Consider the following 25,125-nt stretch of genomic DNA (forward strand, 5'->3'; position numbering starts at 1 on the left):
AAAACTACTCAATTCTTTGAGATCATCAAAACAATACGTTGAAACATAAACATTTCTGGACCCCTAACCAATAACTATCAAATGGTTAAGCAAAGGTACTGGTCATAGAAGTCAGAAAGTCGGCCGGATTACACTTCCCAGAAACATACAAAACCTCTTTTTCCTACATAGCGCCTCAGTCCGGTCATAACATCTGTCGACAACTAACCTAGTATCTATAGAAACTCGTCCATCTCTAATTATATATACTTAGTAATACACACCCGAGGAACTTTAAACGTGAAATAGAAACACACTTTCATGGTGCAAGTTTAATCGTTGAGAAAAGAAATAAAAATTTAATACCAAATTTGGTTATTACCCGTATGTAAATGATAAAATGATATTCGCAAATTCTTGCGCTCAAATGCGTCTAGCTAGCACACTTTAAACTAATTTTTACAGTTTGTAGAGGACACCAACTATTGATTTCAGTCTACGCTAAGCTCTAAAAAATAGTAGAAAATTTTGAATCCAGTGAACTAGGCAATTTAACGACTCCAATCTAGTGTACTAAAAATGTCCTGAACATCGACTCCGCGACGCAAGGGTAAACCAACATATCACACTCTCTAAATTGATGGCATTTTAAATTTTTAAGGTTTTAACTTCCACGAAAATCTATCATTATTTTTTCACGATTAATAACTCGCGAGGTTTCCACTATCGCAGATTGCTGGAAACTAAGTTTCTTTTCAGATTCTATACGGCAATGCTTTGCAGGTGTGACTGCTCATGCGCAGTGAGTTAGTATTTCAGGTGATTCTCGCAAGGGTTCTTCCTCGATCGTTAGTTGGCCTTGCTAACAGTGTTTAATGTTCTTCATATCTTTTATTTTTTCATGCACCACCAATCTTCGAGTTTATGACAAAAATCGTGGAAAACAGACTACAAAGGCATATATTGTAAGATGCACGGCATAACAAATGGTCATCTTCACGGTTTTTCTTCTCTAGAAAAAAAGGCTATAAAGCTCCCACATTTGGATCCATGGGCTAGAGAAGATTTTTCATCCAGCTGATGATCATCATGCCGTTCATCATAGTTGTGTGTATTGTATATGTGCTTTGCCAAGCCAACGAGGCGAGTGTATTGTATATGTGCTTTGCCAAGTCAACAAGGCGAGAATAGTGTATTGTATAATGTGCTTTGCCAAGTCAACGAGGCGAGATGTATTGTATATGTGCTTTGCCAAGCCAACGAGACGAGATGTATTGTATATGTGCTTTGCCAAACCAACGAGGCGAGAATGTGTTGTATATGTGCTTTGCCAAGCCAACGAGGCGAGAATATTGTATATGTGCTTTGCCAAGCCAACGAGGCAAGAATGTGTTGTATATGTGCTTTGCTAAGCCAACGAGGCGAGAATAGTGTATTGTATATGTGCTTTGCCGAACCAACGAGGCGAGAATGTGTTGTGTGTTGTATATGTGCTTTGCTAAGCCAACGAGGCGAGAATAGTGTATTGTATATGTGCTTTGCCAAACCAACGAGGCGAGAATGTGTTGTATATGTGCTTTGCTAAGCCAACGAAGCGAGAATAATTGTATATGTGCTTTGCCAAGCCAACGAAGCGAGAATAATTGTATATGTGCTTTGCCAAGCCAACGAGGCGAGAATACCCGTATTGTATATGTGCTTTTCCAAGCCAACGAGGCGAGAATACCAATATCACCATATTGAGTTGTTATTTATTCTTAATCACCCATTGGTGGGAAGAAGTGAAAAGAATATTTATATTGCTTATTTATTTTTAACTAGTTGTTGTTCAACTGCAGTCCTTCGGTGTAAAATTCAAGAGAATAAGAAAACCAGGCTCATTTTTTTGGCAATAAATAACGAGGGAAAAGTTGTGACAAGGGTAAGTGCATACAGATGTATTTATATAAAAAAAATTAAATTAAATTTTCCCTCGTACATCTGATAGCTAAAAATGACGGAAGTAGAATTATGTGTATTTTAGATGAAAATAAAATAAATAAATGAATAAATCAAAAAAATCTCCGAATAGGAAAATAAATAGTTGCAAAATTTGCAGAAATTATGTCCAAACAACCGCAACTTCAGCGATCTGTTGTTATTTTCATCTTTAAAAGACTTACACATTGACAAGCAATGGAAGTTTTATGTGATACCTTCGCGTGTTCACTAATTGCAATTACATTATTATCGCTATTCTTCATTTCAGGAAAATCCAGGACCTGACACATTGTTCATAGAGTACCTCGACGATCAGTCATGGGTTTGGTACGAAAGTTACACTAACGGTTACATCTCTTCACGACGAGGGATAAATTAAAAGCAAAAAATCACAAAATACCACAAAAGAACAAAACGGATACACAGTTTTTGCAGGTAGATGTACTATGGAAATTATGGAAGCAGGACGATGTATAAGTGAAACTCAAAATCGAAGAAGACAGATACATCACTAGTAAATGTAGAACAGGTGTTCTATACCAAAAACATTTAAAGATCGAATTCACTGAAGTTTAGAAGCAGCTGTTTCAGAAAAATAGTTGGATAAAGTTTTAAAGATAGATTTGGCGTGTATTTTTGACTTTTGTTCTCGTTACGCTGGGTCGATTCTGTAAAATCTTTCACTTTCCAAGCCCTCGCGCCTAATGTAATGAAGTCCTGTCAACAAAAGTTATGTGTTGGAGATCGTGTACTCTTATCCGAGACATAAAATTTTTGATAATTAGTTTATTCAGATGAAACTAAGGAAAGCAATGCTAGCTAGCTAACTTAGCTACCGTTTGTTGTGTCAGTGGAGAATACTAATTATTATGATAATAACTGTTAGATACATAGATAGTAAAAAAAATGTAGCTCACAATTAATTAGACCTTTCAGCTCTTGGATCGTAGGAAAGGAACCCCTTTTTTGATTTTTGATTAACCGCAAACCCGAAGGTTGAACCTGTGTGAGAAAACCAGAAGTGTTATAATTGTTGATTTTCACGAAAATATCTGTAACATATACAATGTCTGCTGTTTACGTCAAGAATAACCAACCTAATTTTTGTTGTACGTTATTTTTATGCTCACTATATGCGTAAACAATAACAATTGAAAAACGGAGATGTGAAGAAAAATGAAATTGCAGACAACAGCTAGGGCAGAAGTCATCAGTTTAATTGGGATGAGAAGAAAATCATTGACAGAGAATCCAGAACAACAGCCAGGAAGATTAAAGAAACTATCAACAGTGTAGAATGTAACAAACACATAAACAGCATCTCGTATCAACTTCCTGGGATTTGGTTGCCAGCCCTACAGAAGAAGTAGTTACCTACATCTAGGTCCAAAAACGTAATAACTGTAATTATCAGCCCGTTTCTGAATGGTTAATTTTTATGAATTTCGATCCTCTGCAATTATATAAATACATGCTCAACATCATTTTACTTTGCCCGATGATGGGAGAAGGAATACTGGACAGACAAACCGAAATAATATCTTCAATAAAACACTCTGAAGTTTGAATTTGTGTAAAGTCTCAAGTCTGAAAAAGTACTTTTACAATTTTAAAAATAAGCTTTATACATTGTTGCAAAATTTCTGTGTGGACATATACTTGTAGCGCGTATCTTGCTTATAAAGAAATGTGACTACTTTAATGCCACCAATTTTCCCCAATTTTGTGAATTGATGTCTTATTTGCCTAATGGATTCATTTTTTTTAGTCTTTCATGGTCCCAAACTAAATACTGGAATATTTTTCTGGAAGAAAAATCCGAAGTTGCAAAATCTAATACTATGAGTTCTTTCGGTTACCGTAAGGGGTATATTTGACTCTATTTTACTGGCGTAATATAAGTGCAATTTCTCTGGATTAAGTAAAGCATTTCACCTCAAGCCTAAAACTCGTTTTACTTAGACCTATCTGACTTATTTCAAGCATGAGAATTGCTTTTGCTGTTTATTTTTGTCAAAATTAACATGCCGTCAAATTCCCTTATTGGAGTCTCTGAAAAAGCGTAATTCAGGAACTATGATTACAGCTCAAATTGTTTTTTGACCTACACCATTAAAAATCTTCCATGCCAAATTTCAAGTCCTTAATTCAACATTTTTAAATTGAGCAAAAAGTATGTTTTTTGCCGCCAACACCCAAATTCCCACTAGGTTAAAATACGACTTACACGCATTATACTCGCCCGTCATGATCGGGGCGAAGCATTCTCTGTTAAGAATGAAATACGGATGTGCTATGATAAATATTCACCTATGTAGGTTAAAATAGTTTGAAATTATGTTAAATTATAAAGTTGTCCGCCTTGATAAAACAAGTAGAGGCTAAATTTAAAGTGAAGACTTATTTATTTAAGTCATGTTTATACATTTTAGTATAGCGCTCCTCTAAAACGTTTGCAAATCGGTAGTTAAGTCAGCGTTCGTCTCTTAGGTTGTGGGTTGGATTCCCACATTAGGCCATCTTTTAGTTGGGAAGAAATTACAAAGATTTCAGTAGATCAAATGGGAGTTTAAGCGAACAGGAACCGAGTTTAATCATATAAATATAGATTACTCGCAAGTTTCCACAAAATTATTTTCCTCCGGCATGCTGTATACTATATACCAAAGTTTTAATTCCCTTCAGATTTTGTGGCTATACCTGCATGTTTCATGACTCATGCTCAGAAGTATAATATAGCTTAAACAAAATCAATTAGAAAACATAACTCCTGACAAACAATAGCTATAGCATTTTCGATGTTCGCAAGAAATTCGGAAATGGAATTTTGTTTCGGCTATGTCAGGGAGGGTGCATGGGAGCATGCGTAGTAAGGTAAGGGCGGGATATAAAGGAATACTGGAAAATGCGATCTTTCTGAATTTAACTCAGATGTACATCAGTACTGTAAATTTTACCTTGGTTTAAAAAAATGACCGACTCTATACCAATAATCTTTTTTCAATTTTTACGTAGTTTTTGTCCAGAATGGTACACGAAGAAGAAGAGCATGGCGAAACGAAGACGCAGGACAACAGATTTGCCTAATAAAGATCTTCAGTATATTTAATGTCAAGGTTTTCCGAACTGGAAAATAACCGCAAGGACAGCATTCCGTTTTGGTGTGAAGAAAACAGTTTTTTATCCCAGACATTATATATATGGTTGTAAATTATGCACATGACACGAGCTGGATATATTGAGACCAACTGTACCGTAATGCTGTGGTTGAGTGACAAAGTTTTGTATTACCCGTCTGTAAGAATAAAAAAGAAACCTAATAACATAGCCATATATAATTAAAATAGAAGTTATCTATAACATATAAAATAAAACGACAATTTTTTATTGTCCACACTTTTTATTGTCCACACTTTTTTATTGTTCACACTTTTTTATTGTCCACACTTTTTATTGTCCACACTTTTTTATTGTTCACACTTTTTTATTGTTCACACTTTTTATTGTCCACACTTTTTTATTGTTCACACTTTTTTATTGTTCACACTTTTTTATTGTTCACACATTTTTATTGTCCACACTTTTTTATTCTCCACTCTTTTATTGTTCACACTTTTTATTATTCACACTTTTTATTGTCCACACTTTTTTATTGTTCACACTTTTTATTCTCCACACTTTTTATTTTCCACACTTTTTTATTGTTCACACTTTTTATTATTCACACTTTTTATTGTCCACACTTTTTTATTGTCCACACTTTTTATTGTCCACACTTTTTTATTATTCACAATTTTTATTGTCCACACTTTTTTATTGTTCACACTTTTTATTGTCTACACTTTTTTATTGTCTACACTTTTTTATTGTTCACACATTTTTATTGTCCACACTTTTTTATTCTCCACTCTTTTATTGTTCACACTTTTTATTATTCACACTTTTTTATTGTCCACACTCTTTATTCTCCACACTTTTTATTCTCCACACTTTTTTATTGTTCACACTTTTTATTATTCACACTTTTTATTGTCCACACTTTTTTATTGTCCACACTTTTTATTCTCCACACTTTTTATTCTCCACACTTTTTTATTGTTCACACTTTTTATTGTCCACACTTTTTTATTGTTCACACTTTTTTATTGTTCACACTTTTTTATTGTTCACACTTTTTATTGTCCACACTTTTTTATTGTCCACACTTTTTTATTCTCCACTCTTTTATTGTTCACACTTTTTATTATTCACACTTTTTTATTGTTCACACTTTTTATTGTCCACACTTTTTTATTGTTCACACTTTTTTATTGTCCACACTTTTTATTGTCCACACTTTTTTATTGTTCACACTTTTTTATTGTTCACACTTTTTATTGTCCACACTTTTTTATTGTTCACACTTTTTTATTGTTCACACTTTTTTATTGTTCACACATTTTTATTGTCCACACTTTTTTATTCTCCACTCTTTTATTGTTCACACTTTTTATTATTCACACTTTTTATTGTCCACACTTTTTTATTGTTCACACTTTTTATTCTCCACACTTTTTATTTTCCACACTTTTTTATTGTTCACACTTTTTATTATTCACACTTTTTATTGTCCACACTTTTTTATTGTCCACACTTTTTATTGTCCACACTTTTTTATTATTCACAATTTTTATTGTCCACACTTTTTTATTGTTCACACTTTTTATTGTCTACACTTTTTTATTGTCTACACTTTTTTATTGTTCACACATTTTTATTGTCCACACTTTTTTATTCTCCACTCTTTTATTGTTCACACTTTTTATTATTCACACTTTTTATTGTCCACACTTTTTTATTGTCCACACTCTTTATTCTCCACACTTTTTATTCTCCACACTTTTTATTGTCCACACTTTTTTATTGTTCACACTTTTTTATTGTCCACACTTTTTATTGTCCACACTTTTTTATTGTTCACACTTTTTTATTGTTCACACTTTTTATTGTTCACACTTTTTTATTGTTCACACTTTTATTGTCTACACTTTTTTATTGTTCACACATTTTTATTGTCCACACTTTTTTATTCTCCACTCTTTTATTGTTCACACTTTTTATTATTCACACTTTTTATTGTCCGCACTTTTTTATTGTTCACACTTTTTATTGTTCACACTTTTTTATTCTCCACACTTTTTTATTGTCCACACTTTTTATTGTTCACACTTTTTTTTGTTCACACTCTTTATTATTCACACTTTTTATTGTCCACACTTTTTTATCGTCCAGAATTTTTTATTCTCACTTTTAAATTCCTAATTTTATTCCCAGTTAGCATAAGGTATGCATACTCTAAGCCTGATTATGTTTTTTTGCGTAAACATGTCCCTCTTCTTCTGCACTCGCCCTCTCTATCGTCTGGATCCTAATGACAGCTGAAATTCATTACAAAAATAATTCTGCTTGTAATGCTGAATGGCATTACCTTTACTATGCAGTTTGAAAAAACCTCTTTTAAAACTCCCTAAGCCAATTTGTACTGTTATTTTCTAAATTAGTGCGACCAGCGAAATTGGTGTAATTTACTTTCCTTTTTATACCAAAGCGCACGATTTTACATGTTAGTAGGGTACGCTAGAAGTGAGTTCTTTGAAGTGGGAACAACTTGTGGCCCAAAAAAACATCTTACTTTATAAAATTCTTTTATCTTGTGTTGAACCACGCAGAGATCGAAAAAAAATTTGATTTACTTAATGAAAATTCCCTAACCTGTATAAACTTTTGGGGAAAAATAGAGAAAGCAATTATGTTTGATTGCGATATTTCTAAAACACAAGACAAGAGAATATTCATTTGTCTTAATTTTTTGTATTTTGTTAAGCGTGTTCAGTTTAAATCCCATTTGCAATGTATTCTGAAAATGAGCTTACTAGGCGCCCAATGCGAGTGTCGCAGCAATGACTGCCATTATGGATTTTTCATATTTCTGATCTTATGTAAGGAAAAAAATCCGTAGGACTTATATTTGACAAATTTTTTAGAAGCGAGGGTGCGCTTTAAGCTCTTTTCCGGTTCTATCAGCGCGCAAAAGTCACAAAGGGAATAGCCTTTATTAAGTGAGACATGGTAAATTAAAAGCAATATGTTTCTTTTACTAAATATTCATTGTTATTCATCAAATTCCATTTCTTCTTGGACGATACTTTCGTTTTTCAACTCGGCTAAACATAAAAAAACGTATCAAAAATGGTTTTACTGACGAAGAGAACATCTCCATCAAATAACTTACCATTTTCTTTGACTGTTTGACCACTACTAACTTGGCAGTTGAGCAACGAACATTTTGTTTGAAGATTAGAACGATCACATATGATGCTACCTTGTAACACGCAGCTAAAAGTAAAAATAGTTTCCACTGTTCTATTTATAGCCTCTACTATTAATACTGCCATCACTATCACTCGAAACAGCACCAACAAAGATCTTTCAAAAAATATGCGACTTCCTGAACAACTTTTTGAGCTCTTTCATATTGTGAAAGGGCAAGAAAAAAATTAAAATGTTAAAAAATACACACCCATCTTCTATAGTCACGTGATTCATAACCACACAATTACTAATCCGAACGTTCGATCCGATGATACAATGTTTACCGATAACCGACTTTTTGATAGTAGCATTGGCTGCAATCGTTGTTGATTCTCCGACTATGCAGTCGTTTCCTACCTGCAACGTGAGGAGGAAACGATGACAGTGTTAACAACAACAAAAAAAAACGACAACAAAACGACATCGGGAAACTACAACAAGAACGACATTAATCTTGACAAAAAAATTACAACAAAATATACAGTCAACTCTCCAACTAGCAGACACCTTCGGTGCAGAAAGTTTCGTATGTTAATTAGAAGTGTCGGCTATTTGGAGACTCGACCTTTCTTGCCTTGTCTAAATCTTGATATGTTTGGCCCAAAATGATCACTGATTACTTTGAGCTATTAAAAAGGGTTTAAGGCACTAGCTAGGTGGTTCACAAATAAATGAAATACACCTATTTCTTTCTTATACTTTACTAAAGAAATCTTTAATAACAGATTGTTTCTTGCGATCGTACGTGAAGTTTTTTTATTCTCGGATAGCACGCTCAAGGACCACAGAAGGCAATCGAGTGGGTGAAAAAAAGAAGTGTTTACAATGAAGTAATGTCTCTTCGTGTTTCTTGTTTTTTTCGTTTGTTTGTTTTTACCCTTTCCGCTAATCAGAAGAAATTTTAGGGGGAAAGTTCACTTTGCGCAATTAAATTGTCCGCTAATTAAAGTGTGCGCTATTTTATTTTCCGCTATTTAGAAAAGTTTCGTGTAGGTTTTGACTGTGATTTTCCTGGTGTAAAGGTATTTGTCCGTTAATTGGAGTTTGCGCTAACTGGAGAGTTGACTGTACAACTTCAGAAAAAGCAACAAATTCGACAACTGATTCGACATTAAATACCTGTGTTTTTCCAGTTTGTGTAACACTTGGATGAAGTACTGGAAATTCAACATGTGGTGCGATTGTATCTTTCAGCTTTTTTATCTTCGAAAACAAAAGAAAAAAAGTTATACTCTATATTAATATTCTTATTCTGCAAGGACGAAATATCAATCCGTGAAATGTATACATGAAGCTGTGGATTTCAACTCAATGAGGATAGATACATTACTTCCTATTCTTAAGATGCGACACACAACAAGCGAACACTTCAACGTTTAACTTTCCCTTTATGGTTTTCATAGTCTACTAACAATTCATTGGCTGCGGTTACTACAGCAAAAACAATATCAAACAATTCTTACTTGTTTATTCATGTGAGTGTAAGCAGGCAGAGTATTAACTCTTAAGCTGAATCCATCGGTCACATAAGCATGGCATTTAATCGTGTCTTTTAAACAATTGCCTTGATAGCCTGACCATTCGCGTGCATATGTTGTGAGCTCATCAAGACAACAATATGAATAAATATCTAAAATTTTTAATACAAGATAGAGCCAAGCAGAAAAGTATCAGACAAACTTTTTATATATTCACAAGTTCTAATATAAATACAAGTATAAAGAGAATTGTTTATATATGCGTTTATTTTTATTTTTTTACATTTCAAGACATAAAAATTCATTTCTTTGTGTCATTCGCCAAAATAAATCACATTTTTTTTGTATTCTCCAAATTTATAAGGTAATACGACAATATGCCAGCCTAAACTACTTAGCCAGTAAATTTAGGTTTCATCCGATCAAATGGTGTTAAAATTAAGGTAGAAAGTAAAATGATGAACGAACCTGTGGATTTATTAGTTTTTATTTCTTTTTCTTCTATATAACTTGTGTCTTGTATCTGTTCCTTGTTATTTTTCTTTGGTTTGGAAAACTGTTTTTGAATCACGTGTGGTATGAAATCTGATTTTATACTTTCAGGCTTTCTGAAAAACACATCAAACTATCACAACATATTATCTACATGAACACGTGTTTATATTATTGGGAAACACAGCAATTCGCTATGGATTATTTTTCGATTGTCCACTCATTATTAACTCCTTATAACCCCGACATTTCCCTCATTTTTTAAACAATTTTGACAAAAGAAATTGCTGATACTCCTGATATTTTACGAGCGTTTTGACAATAACAAGGAAATTTCTGACAATGCTTGATTTTTTATTCATTCTTGACGGAGGAGGCACCATGACTAGGTGCACGTTGTGATGTTTTTATTTGACTTCTGCAGGCAAACTATAGAAGCAACATGGACCACAAAAGACATAAAGTAGTAGTTAGCTAGCGACACAATTTGCTCTATGCAGTTCTCTTTTCCTCTTCTATAGAAAATCTTTCTTACTCGTAGTTTACCAGATAATCTAGAAGCCATTTTTTCATTATATACAAGTGACTGTCAACCAGATCTGTCTTCAACTTCATTCTAGGGTACCTACAATAAAAAAATTTGTATTAAATCTCGTTTTAATAAATTTGTCAATTTAAATTAAATTTAGGAATTACTGTGTAAGATAAGGTCCAATCATCTGATCTCAAGCCATTCCATAACAGTTAAAATGACTAAATTTGTCAAACCAAACAGTTTTTTTTTACAAATTTGAAAATAAATGAAATGACGTACATTTCAGCAACTAACAGTTAATACAGGATGTATGACATACAATGACCATATAAAGAATGTGGTCATTCTGTGGCTATAGGGGCGTTAGCTGCCCCGGAAACCAACACATTAGTTAAAACTCTCTGGGTGAAAGCCTCTGTGGACGACACAAAACATTAAACAAGCACAAGACATAGCACAGGACTAAACATGACAAAGACGAACACAAATGTGGCAAAAATAATAAAGTGTAGGGCTTGGCTCTTAGGATTTGCTGCATGAGATAAAGAACAACTTAAAAAGACAAAACTTTATCAAATATGTCATTATAGTGTGATTCTGGTGACATTAATACAATGGATTTTACTTAAAATCAATCATTCTAGACATTTCGGTGCTTCTCTACTCTCTTGATAACTAAAAATTTAAAATCTGTAGTTACCTCTTCAAAGTAGACTTCTTTATTGAAATATTTTCTTGTTCTAAATCGCCTTCATTTTGAAAGAAGAGTAGTCTATTTTCATTAGGATGGATTGAAACTATGTCACGTATACCTAAAACAACATCCAACTAAGAATAACTTAAGACAAAAATGACGAGGGTACCAAATAAATAATTTGTATACAGTAAACAATTGATTTTAAAACTTTATCTTTGACACAAAATTAGAACTAAAAAACAAATTTAATAACAGGCTGACTTAAAACTATTAGCATTCGAAGCATTTCAAAAACTTGCATATTAGCTTCCCAAACACTTCAAAGATGATGGATCAAGTGGGAATTAAATCCACAACCTCTTGCTCACCTGGCGATTGTTCTCTATATTGCTTGAGAAGTTAATGCACAAGGTTTACTTACACTTATGTACCATTGTCTGTATAATATTTCAGAAACATCTCATCTCTACAGCCACAAGAAATGTTTGTTTATACGCAACTTACCAGAGAGAGGATCCCTTTGTTTATTTTTACTTGCAGCTGTTGTTTCCCTGTCCAGTTGGAGTTCAACACGATTTGACATCATCACAGTTAAACTAGCATCATACGTTCTGTGCATGTCAACCAAACAATTTAACGGAGCATCTGTTATTGTGTCACAACTAACAATAATTAGATCACTCTAAAGACAACAAAAACTTTCATTTTTACTCAAAGTTATACTTTTTACTCTGGAAGTGATATAATCCTTGATGAAAGGACTTAGCTTCTTTAAGAAAGCAACTACTAAAACAACATTTTTACTTTAACTTTATCTTTTAATAACCTTAAGGAATCCGCTGTGCCAACATCATCGTCATCAGGAATTTGCACCAATTCAAACTTGGAATTTTCGGCACATAGTGTTTGTAAGGACTGATGAACTTTTTGTGCCGCATTTTGTCTCACAATAACAATAAAGTCTATAAAAGATATTATATGCATAGGACATATGGAAAATTTTTTTGTAATAATGGCAGGAAATAGGGATATAAAATGGCATCTAAACCTATTTCTTGTAGGTAAAAATATGACAGTAAGCTCAAGCCTCATCAGCACTTCCCTAGTACCATGAAAAAATACATACCTTGAAACCCATATCGCTCAAGGTAATTTACAACATACCAAATCATGGGCATGTTTCCAATTGGGAGTAAACACTTGGGTATATCCTCTGTCAGGGGGTACATCTTTGAACCCTCACCACCGGCTAAGATTACCGGTTGGAATTCAGGAGCCATTTGATCAGTTTTCTAATGTGTAACAATATATAGAAAGAAAGAGGAATATGCATAAAGTATAGGCACAATCAAATAAGATCAAAGAAGACAAAGATGCTTCTATTTAATAGGAAGTATATAGTTTATAACTTTTTCAGGTCTTTTAATGTTACACACTACACAAAGGTCCAAAAATCCTAATTTGACTTCAACCTATAAACTATTGATTTATCTCAAAGGGTCATAAAACTTTTCCGACACTGGAAAAATCAAGAAAGTTTTGAATTGCAACCCAACTGCTCTTCTTGAGGTAATGCTACATCATATTATTGTGTGGAGCATTGTTCAGTATACTTAATGTGACACTGGAAGTCGTCTAATATTTCCTAACCCACTAAACCCATATGAAAACATCCAATGTGTTAACAAAATTTAAACGTTATGGTTTCTTTTATTGCAGGAAATAGAATTTCTTATCTACTTTGGTTATTATAGTCAAACATGTTCGTAATATCAATCCTGTGCCTGAAGCTGTGCAAGCAAAAGATTTTGAATAGAGCCTTATACGAATTTATTAATAGCGATTATATTTTCACTTTTATATAGTATATATTTGGAGTCTACGTCAGGCCTGGTCAGGAGTGAAATCACCCAAGCGAAGTACATTACTCTCCCAAATTAGTGATGGGGATGCAGTGATAATCAAAGGCCTAAGTTATGTTAAGGCGTGCAAAACAGCAGAACAATAATTGGAAAAATAAAAGAGAAGGGCTTGGAGGACACAACTATTGTCGCAATCCTTTTCGGAAAGAAAGGCCATGGTGTTTCTGCAGCTACATTTTCCCTATTATAACTCCAAAAATTAAAAAATAAAACATGCAAAAATAACGATATAATTCAAATATAATCTTGTATATTTTTAATTAATCTTTGTTCCGCATCTCCTTCGTTTTGTTTTCATCTGTCATGTGCCATCATGGAAGTTTCTTAATCTGGATCACACATAGCACAAATAAAAAAATGTGTTAGGCACCGTTAAAACACAAAGTAAGGTTGCACATTTTAATAAACCAATTAAATCACAAAAAAATCAATACAATCGAATAGGAAATATATGCTTCGTTTTCATATCAAAAAAATCTTTAAACGCGTGGCTCCAATAAAACTTCAAAATTCATTCAGAAAGTTTAGTCTGGAAATATGGCGGACATTTTGTCTGACGAGTCTCCAAAAGTTATTTCAAGCTGCATTAGCACTTTCTATAACACGCCATGACACAGCTGAGGCGAGCGGAAGATAGCACGCCATTATTGATTCAGGCCTGTGTGGAGGTGTGCGTGTGCAATCACACGCCATTCCTCAGTTTAAGGTTTAACTATTTTTAACAATCATAATAGAAGTTGCTTTAGTGATAAAAACACTCATTGTACATACTTGCATAAATAATAAAATGTACAGGTAAACTCACAGTAGCTGGTTACCCTCAATCTGAACACTTAACCGATTTCACATTTTAATGTTTTTGTTCTTAGATGAAAAGACTATTTAGTGTAGAACAAGTCTCAATATAGCCTAGTTAACTAAGATTTCTTCTTTGAGGTTAATAAAATGAGTTTCTCTCAAACAAAAGCTTAGACGCAAAGGAATGACTCAGTGAAAACCCTGGGTTTAAATTGACCAACATGACTAATCACTTCAGAGGCCATTTTAATTTATGTGTGAGTTGTTTACCAAGCCTGGCCACATCTTACTCTGGTTAAAACTTCATGCAGGGGCGGATTTAGACTTCGGCCACTTCGGCACTCGCCTAAGGAGAAATTTTGCCAATGAGAAAATCATGTGTATCTAAATATAGAAATTGATTTAAAGCAACGCATAATTTTTATTATAAGCGTTTAATAAGATTCCTTTGCGCCCAGGATCCGAGGTAATATTCTTATCTCCACTCAGGAGTGTTTGCCGAGGCTCGACTCTCCTTCGATGTGCTTTGCCGAAGTACTATGGTTCTTACGGTAGTCGAACTACATTTTGCCGCATTTCGCTGACTTTGTTTCTCTCGATTCCTTTGTTTTCTGCCGTAAAAACAGTCGACTTCGGCGGCTGCTGAGGTGTGGACTTTTGGACTCTCTTAAACAAAAGAAACACAAAAGAATTATGACGTCGAGAAAAATCTCGCCGAGGTGTGGACTTTTGGACTCTGGTTAAAACAAAAGAATTTGTGACGTAAAAAGAATCTCGCCGAAGTGTGGACTTTTGGACTCTCTTTAGTCGAAATTTACGGTGAAAGAAAGATTGATATTAGGGGATGGGTGCGTAGGAATAATTTACTCTTCCTATTGTTATTGCCTCGCGGTAGCCGGTCTGTTTAATGGGTTCGGCCAGCTTCGGCCAACTGCAATTCTGAAGTTCTTTCTGATCCAACATGTCTTCTGATGGGAGCTTGCGGGATCGGGTTGTGCTTGCTGTAAAAAGCAATGATATTTGCGAATGTAAAAGTCTTTATAAGATATTGAAAGATAAAATAACAGAGTTTCCTGATTTTGGAACATTAGATCATTGGAGAAAGATTGAGAAAAAGTTGTTAAGCAGAAATTTCAGTGTTGAACATTTTATTCCTGGGTATGCAAAAGAGAAAGCATTCGTCGCTTTGAGGTAACTATCTATTTTTACTTTTGTTGATAATCCCTAAGGAATGTTTAAAAATAAATTAATTGTATTGTGGTGACAAAGCGCTATTAAGCTTTTAAACAATAAACAAAAGGGGGTTCACTACAATAAACAAAAAGTTTCTATTTGGGTCATCGAGACTATTTAATGACAATAATAGAGCCAGCTGTTATTCTTGTTGTAGATTTGCAGTAGAGTGAAGTGAACAAATTTTTTATGTTCACTTTTGTAGATCTGAAGCTTCTGGAAATTGTTTATACAGTTCAGCATCCTTGTGTTTGGGAAGTAACAATATGTTGGTGGACTTGCTACGACTTCTGGTATCGTTGGAACTTTTTCTCTTCCCAAATTTTTATTCCAATCATCCTCTATTTTCTTCCATCTTTCAAGAGCAGAGAGGTTCTTTCAGTTCTCTGAAAAATATTCTATTTTTCTGTGTTTCCCATGTTGCTTGTGACAGCAATAAAGAGGGGGAAGAGCTTATAAAAGAAGAAGCTGTCTTAAATTTAAATGACAAAAACTGGTCAAGTTTCCTTTGCCTTTTAGCTTTGTCCTCAGTTACAGGGAGAATTATATTCTCATATTACCCTGATATTGGAGAGGAAAAGTTTAAGGTTTGTATGAACCAAAAAATAATTCCCCGTAAGCATGTTTCAATGAAGGCTGATCTACACATAATGTTTTGTTATGAAGGCCTTATGTTATCTTCAAAATTTCAGTCCAACCATTTTGTGCCTCTCGTTCATTCTTCTTTAAAACGAAAGACTAATCAATCACTTAAATTATGTTTTCCTAAAAAAGTATTTACTGACGGTAATATGTGTGTAGGTGGTAAATTACAGACAAAACTTAATTTCTTAACAAAACCTATAGTTAAAACATATGAATCACCTGCTATAACTTCCAGTATTAGCACAATTTCCAAAAATTGTTCCACTGTTGATAGTACAGAACCTGAAATGGTTTATGTTTGTGAAAATGATGTTGGATCTTTTCGAAAAAAAGTTGCTAAATTAAAGGAAAGTGATATTCGTAACACTTACAATTTCCCTGTCAGTAACAGGAAATTTCAGTATAAATGGCTTTCTGATTTTTCATGGCTGGCATATTCGCCTACTATGGATGGTGCATTTTGTCTTCCTTGTGTCCTATTTGGAGACAGATTTCCCAGTAAATCTTATAAGGTCACCAAACTTTTTTCTGAACCTCAAAAACATTGGCCAGATGCAGTACCTTCTTTTAAACGTCATTGTTCGTCTAAGCAGGGTTTACATGTAAATACTTCTCTTCTCTTCAATTCTTTTATTGATAATATGTCTGGGGCAAGGCCATCAATTGACACATTGATTGACCAAAATTTACAAAAAAGTATTAACGATAACAGGCAAAAACTGATTCCAATCATTGATACAATTATTTTGTGTGGGCGAATTGGCATAGCTTTGCGTGGCCACAGAGATGGTCCTGATTCACAACCAAAAATAGGGGAATACTCGCAAGGGGGGCTGGAAATTTTCGTGAACTTTTAAACTTTAGGGTACGTGCAGGAGACAATGTAGTAAGAATGCTACATACATCTCGAAAACGTCTCAAAATGCTTTGATATCATGTTGTGGTTCAGTGATATCTGACACTATTGTCAACGAGGTTAAAAGAAATAAGTTTTTTTCCATAATTGCAGATGAGGCAGCTGATTGTTCTAATAAGGAACAAATGTCTCTGGTTTTACGTTTTGTGGACAGCAGTTGTGATATTAGGGAGGATTTTATAAGATATATTTATTGTGAGGACGGGTTAGCAGGAAAAGATTTAGCCTCAGTTCTGCTAAAATGTGTATCCAAAGATTTATCTTTGGATATTTTAAATTGTCGTGGGCAGGGAAGTAGGTATAGTAAGTAGGTAAGGGAAGTAGGTAAGGGAAGTAGGTATAGTAAGTAGGTAAGGGAAGTAGGTAAGTAAGTTGGTATATAAGGGGTATGTTTTTTTATGCTTCATGTTGACCTGGTGTACTGAAATTTAGTTTAAAATTTTCAGTTTTGATTGTTGTTCATTCATTTATTCATTGGTTGGTTTTGACAATTGATCAATTTGACTCATTTCATGACAGATTCATTTTGTTCATGGTTGGTTATATTACCTGATGTGCAAGCTGGAAGAAAGAAGAAAGAAGATTTTGAATGAAGAAAGAAGATTTTGACTGGATTATTAATTTAATCCTCTAATCTTTAAAAAATGTTATTTTTGGATTTCATTTATCTGGATGTGAATCTGGAAGAAAGAAGAAATTTTGCTGGCTGGCTAATTTTAGCCTTAATTTTTCTGAAAACATTATTTGGCTTTTATTTATGAATTTTATGGTTGTTTTTTTTTCCAATAACATATAAGAAATGGACATGTGAAGGTCCTGTCTGCTGCATTTTTGAGTGCTGAAATAGATAAATAAGCTAAAGCTTCTGGGGCTTCGCCCCAGACCCCACTTGGGGGGCTTACAGCGCACCCCAAGACCCCCAGCTGTTTTATCACGCGCAATTTTTGCTACGCAAAAATTGCGCGTGGGCTTCGCTTCGCTTCGCAAATCCCCCTAAGGAGAAAAAAATCCTGTATCCGCCCCTGTCATGGTTTCATAATATTTGTTAGGGCCAGTGAAACTACTCGCTGGCATATTCGGGATAAAAAGAGCTTTCCACGATATTGATCATGTGAGCAAAGAACAATAGAATTAGCCAATCAAAAAGCGTGGCCAGTTTTTGACCACAGAAAAATCATTTGAGACCCAGCTTAATTTATCCCACCTTAACTACTCTGATTTCCCGGTGGTGAAAAAAAATATGCTAGGTCTCCTGGCTAGTCTCAATAAGAATAGCATGTGTACATGCATTTGCACATGCGCACACTCACACACGCCATATTAGGTTTTTGGGTGCGATAATTTACAAATAAAATACCTTAGGCATCCAATCATAAAAATTAAAAATCACTTTCAGAAATCATGTGTATCCATTTCAGCTAAACTTTTCTGGTTAGGGATCGTCTTCAAGAACGTTTCATTTTTGATACAAATTGATGATTTTCATCATATGAAAATCCTTTTTTTTACATTGTTTCATAATTGTATATCATGAAATGAATTAATGTTTCATGTTTTTTACAAAACGATTTTACAACAGACTGAGAAAAATAAAACAATCTTGAAAGTATTTTAAAACAATTTGAAAAAAGACAAATTTTTTTTGAAAAAAACAAATTTTAAATCAATGTTGAACCAATCACCACATCACAGACATATTACTTGAAGTTTTTCTGCATCACATTTAATAAAAAATTCCTGGCATGGTACTTCCGAGGTGCAGAAATGGGTGAAGTACTAGATTTTTTAGCCCATCTAAAGTGTGCCCTGTGACCACCGTTAATCGAAAACTCTAGCAAAAACTAGCTAGCTAGCTCTAGCTAGCTAGTAATTAGCTACATAATGGGAAATTTATCATCTCCAGCTAGCTCATTTGTTAGTACATTGATTAAAAAAGATAAGTCTACGGCAGTGAAAGAAGTAGCTAGAAGAGAAAAAGTCAGGCTGGGGGGGACTCTATGGTTCCTATGATCTTGTCTTGTTAGTCTGGACGACGACTAGCAGTTTTTGTTTGCTAAGGAGATAAATGCGCATCCCTTTGCGCTATATATCTTCTATGCTCTTTGTTTATAAACTTACTTAAACATGGCGGACCGTAGCAATTTTTAATTTAAACCCGACTGGAGCGGATTTGGGGACATTTATATTCAATTTGATGTAGTTAGTTTTACTAATTTTTATAACGATATGCCCTGTTAATTTTTTCCAACAGGGGTCAGATTTAGAGTGTGAAAAACTCCCATTTAAGGTATAGCTAGACATCTCTAAAGTTTCTGTCAAATAAAAATCAGCCTACTAAAGAGACACAGACAGCATAGCTAGATAGATATAGATAGATTTAGTGCATATTTTACATGGCTAGCCTCACAAATATCGGGGGATATACCCTGTCTATTATTTCCAGGAAGGGGCCATGGCTTTGATGTGGAGTCCTGGAGTATCTTACAGCTACGCAAACTCAATTCGGGTCAGTGCCTGCAAGACAACTCCCTGCCACATTCAACGGAAACACAGTTCACCATCTCTCCAATTTCCTTCACATGGCTTGGGTTAACACGGGGCTATGGTAATATTCAATTGCCTATTGTTGAATCGTCACCAAGGGGAAGAACATCATAGATAAAATACGCATATTTTACATGGCCTCACCTAGATCCAGGGATATACCCTGTCTATTATTTCCAGGAGGGGCCATGGCTTAGATGGGAAGTCTTAGAGTATTTAATGCTCATTTTGAGCCACACAGACCCAACAGCCGGCAACATTCAACAGACACAGTGTGCCATTTCCCCAATTCTCCTCATCACATGGTTCACCTGAGGCTATGGTAACATCCCATGTTGAATCACTGCCAATCGAATCCTTGTCTCCTGCACAAAGTGCGAGAGTTATAACCACTAAACTACAGCGCATAGCAACTTCTCCTGTGATGACCTTCTATCCTATTTACCAACTGCATTATGTTTCAAGTCAGGAGGTCAAATTCAAAAGAAATCCTGATATGCTACTGTATATAGCTAGACAAGTTGCAGCCGTTGCAACTGTTTTGATTTTGCGTCTAAAACAATGAACATGCGCCTCATGCATGCAGGCAAGAAATTTAAATAATAGACCACAACGATTGAAGTTAAATAATTAACTTACTTTTTGTAATAATTAAAAACTGATCTTAGAAAGAGAAAATGATAGTTAAGAAAAACCAATAATAGCTCCTTTTGGACCGTTTATTCCTTAAATCTTTGAATTAAAGAGAATAGTCAATTTGATCCTTCTTTTATTACCTGTAAAGATGCGCACACATATACGGGTCTTTATAAACATTCACAACTTATATCTATACAGTATGTACAGTCATTAATACTGTTATTTTTTTGTGAAGATTTCTGATAGGACCATTCTGCTTTACAGATTCCCTTCATTACTTTGCTTTGACAAGTAAGAAATAAATGTGTCTACCACTTTTGTTAAAAAAGATTTTCTCAGTCTTGTGTTATGAACCATTTCTTTTTATTCCATTCAATAGAGCTAAAAAATTTATCATGCTTGAGCAGAAAACACCCTATTTGTCGTTATTTGTGATGATAATGTAATGACATCTGGGTTTCTTACATTTTTTTGTTACTACAATCTATATTTATATATAATTATACAATGTATATTTATATATAATTATTGATACATAACTAATAAACTTTGGAAGAAAGCACAAGTGAAAGTTATCTCTTAGAAATTTACTTATCTGTATATAATATTATTTGTGTGTTTGTCTATTAAGTTTTATTTCTGTTTAGCAAAAACTTGATGTATTTCCACCTTGTGTCAGAATTGAAAAATCTCTTGGTCGCTGGTGTCAAGTAAACATTTTCTTTGACAAAAATCCTGTTCTAGATGACTGAAATACCAAGAATTTTACTGCTTGGAATGGAGGGGTCAGGAAAATCACTTTTCATGAAACGACTACAACAAGTTGCAACTGAAGGTTTTGATACAAATTTTAAAAGCATACCCTCAACTGTCCCAACAGTTGGTAATAATATTATTAATTTAACAATGAGCAAAGGCGATTACGAATTTAGAGAAATTGGTGGTTCAATGGCTCCAATATGGGGGAAATATTTAAAAGATGCTGATGCCCTAATTTATATGATTGATTTTTCAAACCAATTTCAGATTTCTAGTTCTTGTATAATGCTATTAACTTTGTTGTCCAATGAAGATCTCAGCGAAAAGAAGGTCTTGCTTATTTTTAACAAGAAGGATTCTACAGGAACAATATCCCTAACAGAGCTTAAAAAAATATACAGACTGTCGGATCTATCACAGTATGGAAATTTTAGTTTAAAGGTTGTGGAATGTAGTTGTGTTACCAAGTATGGATTTGATGATGTTATTGAATGGTTGGAAAATGTTACTGTGCCACAGCTATAGGCCGATTTTTTTTAAAAGTCTAGACTGTGAGGTTTGGAAGAATGTGGAATAAGAGAGAGTATGGTGCGTGAGTTATAAATAAATATCCTTTTAGCCAGTTCATTATTATAATATTTTACATTCTTCTATAAACAATATTATTGAATAAAAAATGATTGGAAAATTGCTAACTTCGTCATCCTATTTCTTATTCTTATGACATCAGTGTTGACGCAACAGAAAACATTTCTTAATCTTTGCGATACAAGCAAACGTTTTTTGAATGAATATCACGCAAGACATGTATACAAAATATTTATTATTGCATGAAAAGCATATGTCTATGGTGATAACTGCTCAATCACTGATTGAAACAGTATGAAAAGCGTGGTTTGGCTAACCACGCTTTTCATACTGTTTTACTGATATGTTGAAGAAAAATTCAAAATTTAGAATAAATAAATTTGCCTACTTTCCAGCCTAGTTAACTAAAGCTTTCTCTCAGCTTACCAAAGTTAATATCCTCGTATAAAAGATGCATAATCTCTTAATTAAAAAACTTCGTAAAGTAAAAATGGAGAAATATTGAAACCTAAAACTATTTTTTCCACAAAATATAAAGCAGACAATTTTTGCATTGATGGTGTCCGCTTTAGAGAGATTCCACAGTAGCATGTCAGGCCCAAATAAATCGGTATGGAAAGCAATTTATTAAGTCGATTTTATCAAAGTCGCCTAACCTGCCATATTTTTTCGGCTTTCTTCGAGGTGGTTATTATATTTATTTTCTTTTTCTTTATATTTATTTTATTTTTATTTTATTTTAATTGTATATAACTGCTATTGATAAATAAATATCTATCTATCCATCTAGCCATCTATCTATCTGTCTAAGACTTTGTCACTTAGGACTAACAACAGTGTGTCCAATATTTAAATTTATGTCGCTTTCCTTAAACAGGTAACCTGTCTGGTTTTCACAGGCCTAAATTTCACTTCTTTTTGAAACTTTTCGTTACTTAGAGGCAATGTTGTCAAGTTGTAAACTGCAAGCCGTGAATACAATATTAAAATGTAAATCTTAGAAAAAAGTTATTAAAATTAATATAATACGACAATGGTGTTTTCTTTAAAGACTCCTTTTTATCATTGTTCGAAAGGTTTCTAGAATTGTTTACGCTTGTTTTGTGCGTCAATCCAAGAAAAAAATTAAAACCAGGGGATCTGTGTCGCGCTTCCAATAATACATTAGACAAGGAGCCGTAGGAAGAAAGTTGAAATGGTCATGTGATTTTTGGCTGTACATTAGGAGATCTTCAGTAGATCCTGGAAGGATAAAAACATCTGTGATTTAAGTCTCATTTACAAAATATCATGCATCCTGCTGGATATATTTTGCCCGATGTTCTACAAGGTATGGGTAGATCTAAAAGAGAGCTCAATGGTCAAATCTATATTTCATCAGCCACTTGTTAAAAGCATCGGAATTGTCGTAACAGTTCGATTAAATGTCCTTTTCATACGCTTGTAGAGCAGCCCCATGGTTAGCGATACAGCGTTAATGTTTCGAAAACCTTGATTCAGAAAAGCCAATGAAATCTAAATGTCCTACCGTAATGTTACAAATAAACGTCCTACAAGTCGATATTCAAAGTGGGCGTTAAAAAGAGGGGGCGTTTGATAATTTATTGTACTTTAATTTCCTTTTTTTATTTTGCTGATGGAGTACATATTTTTTGACATAATATCCAAATCATCAATATCTTCAAGTTTATATCACAACAAATTTAACATACATAAATATCATCATGTGAAACGCCATGTTCTTTGCTCATTTTCTACGATAACTGCCTGTAACAGAACTAAACTTGCTGAAGCCAGGAGATTAGAAATAGAGATATCTTTCTAGGCTGAAGTAGATGAGGATGTACAGTAGTGTTATATGAATATCGTTGCAAATTTCTACCATTATGGAAGACTGGCATGGAGGTTAATGAATTTTTACAGCGTGTGATGGATTGTAAAGTTTTATTTCGTCGTTGTAAAGGTTGCGGATGAAGGTCCCAAACTGCGCTTCGTATATAATCTTTTGTATTTTAACCTTTACATCATTTACAAAATTTGTCAGAAATTTGCTGTAAAGTAAAACTACAATAAATGCATCTTTGTTCTTTTTTCTAAATGCAACTTTTTTTTGTATTGCAAAACATGCAAAACTTACCTCATTTATTTCACCATGTCATTGAATTTTTTAACAGTTTCAAAGCTAGTGAATTTTAAACAATCATCCAAGAATTATTTAAATTTCAAAATGTCGAATCTTGGAGCTCAAAACTAAAATAACGATTCTTATAAAAAGTGTGTAAGGACAAACCATAAGAACCAAACTTGTCAGTTGTAACTGTAGAACGAATTAAGAGCATTACACAAGCAATGCTTTTTTTACTCACAAAACGAGTTTTAAGTTTAAAGATACAAAATATAAAGAATATTGCACCGCTGCTTATGAAGACAATATTTAATTTATTATTTTTAATCAACTGTCATTTGTACCCTGTGTACCCCTGTGTACCCCATTATAGGTGGTGGAGGGAATAGCGCTTGAACAAGATGGGGTATTGGCTAGCTATTTTCTAATCCATTGCATTTAATCCAAAATAACTTGATTTATTAACTTTGTATAACCTTCGTATATGCGATACAAGTGTAGTAAATCGACTAAGTAGTTATGCAGTTGGAATACCGTAAAATTTACAAAAGAATTATAAGAAATATATAATTATTTTACTCAAAAAATCTCACACTAAGGGTGGTTGAGTGGGTCTGCAATACTAACAAACGATGTGTTATATTTTCCCGCTTATTCCGCCCTCTTATTTCCTTGGTCACGTGACAAAGCAAGGTGTACATTGACTGTATCTTAACATACCTGGTTATAAGCTGTTAATAAATTCATATATTCTTTCTTCAAACGTGAAAAGATTTGCAAAGTGTTATTTCTCTTATATATAACAAAAGCAGGATTCTTGTCGTTATGTTGGAGCTGGCTGAAATTCATTTTTTTAAATTCATTCTTTTAACAGATTTTCTTAAAAAGAAACATATCTTCCGATCTTAATTATGATATTTTGAAGGTACACTCGGCAAATAGTATAAAATGAAATGGCAAAAAAATTAAAAAAAAAATGATTATTACTGTGCCAAGTCTCATAGTCATTTGACCTTTCATGAAGTCTATAGGGTGGTATGATCAGCAAGTTAAATCTTTATTAAAACAGTATTTGTGGTAAGTAAATTTTATATTTAAAGAATAAAAAATCGTTTAAAATGAGATTTATTTAAAAATTTTATTTAGCAATCAGTACTAAATAATTCATGGTGTAAACCAGGTTTTTCCCTTTGGTTTTATTTAAATTATGTGGACCCTGACGTGTGTTTTACATTAAACGAAAACTTGCCTGTTGTCAGCATCTTTTTTCATAAAAGCCCAAAAGCGTTTATAACTTAGATTGAAATTTGCGCGTCAAATATATGCACCAGTTTTTTTATGCATCCAAGCCTTTTTTAAAGCGGGTTTCTGCCAGTCTCCTTGCTTTTATTAGATTATGGGTGGTATATGAACATTACTGGAAGGTAAATATTGAACAAAGAAA

The 25,125-nt window shown here is 33.7% G+C and overlaps 2 protein-coding genes across 2 annotated transcripts; one reads left to right on the top strand and one right to left on the bottom strand.

Moving 5' to 3' along the window:
• Nucleotides 1-8,068: 8,068 nt before the first annotated feature.
• LOC130630566 (translation initiation factor eIF-2B subunit gamma-like) lies at nt 8,069-12,838 on the bottom strand. Its single transcript, XM_057444105.1, has 11 exons — nt 12,639-12,838; nt 12,317-12,474; nt 12,017-12,194; nt 11,516-11,627; nt 10,816-10,905; nt 10,257-10,396; nt 9,774-9,940; nt 9,430-9,513; nt 8,519-8,667; nt 8,231-8,334; nt 8,069-8,162 (listed from the first exon to the last, which is right to left on the bottom strand). Exons 1-11 carry the CDS (start codon nt 12,790-12,792, stop codon nt 8,110-8,112), a joined length of 1,389 nt encoding a protein of 462 aa, XP_057300088.1. The 5' UTR covers nt 12,793-12,838; the 3' UTR covers nt 8,069-8,109.
• A 6,387-nt stretch (nt 12,839-19,225) lies between these two features.
• Nucleotides 19,226-22,591, top strand: LOC130630567 (ADP-ribosylation factor-like protein 16). The gene has a single exon (XM_057444106.1). It carries the CDS (start codon nt 20,954-20,956, stop codon nt 21,491-21,493), a length of 540 nt encoding a protein of 179 aa, XP_057300089.1. The 5' UTR covers nt 19,226-20,953; the 3' UTR covers nt 21,494-22,591.
• The last annotated feature ends 2,534 nt before the right edge of the window (nt 22,592-25,125 follow it).

This window comes from Hydractinia symbiolongicarpus, chromosome 2 (assembly GCF_029227915.1).
Source record: "Hydractinia symbiolongicarpus strain clone_291-10 chromosome 2, HSymV2.1, whole genome shotgun sequence".
NCBI classification, from domain to species: Eukaryota; Metazoa; Cnidaria; class Hydrozoa; order Anthoathecata; family Hydractiniidae; genus Hydractinia; species Hydractinia symbiolongicarpus.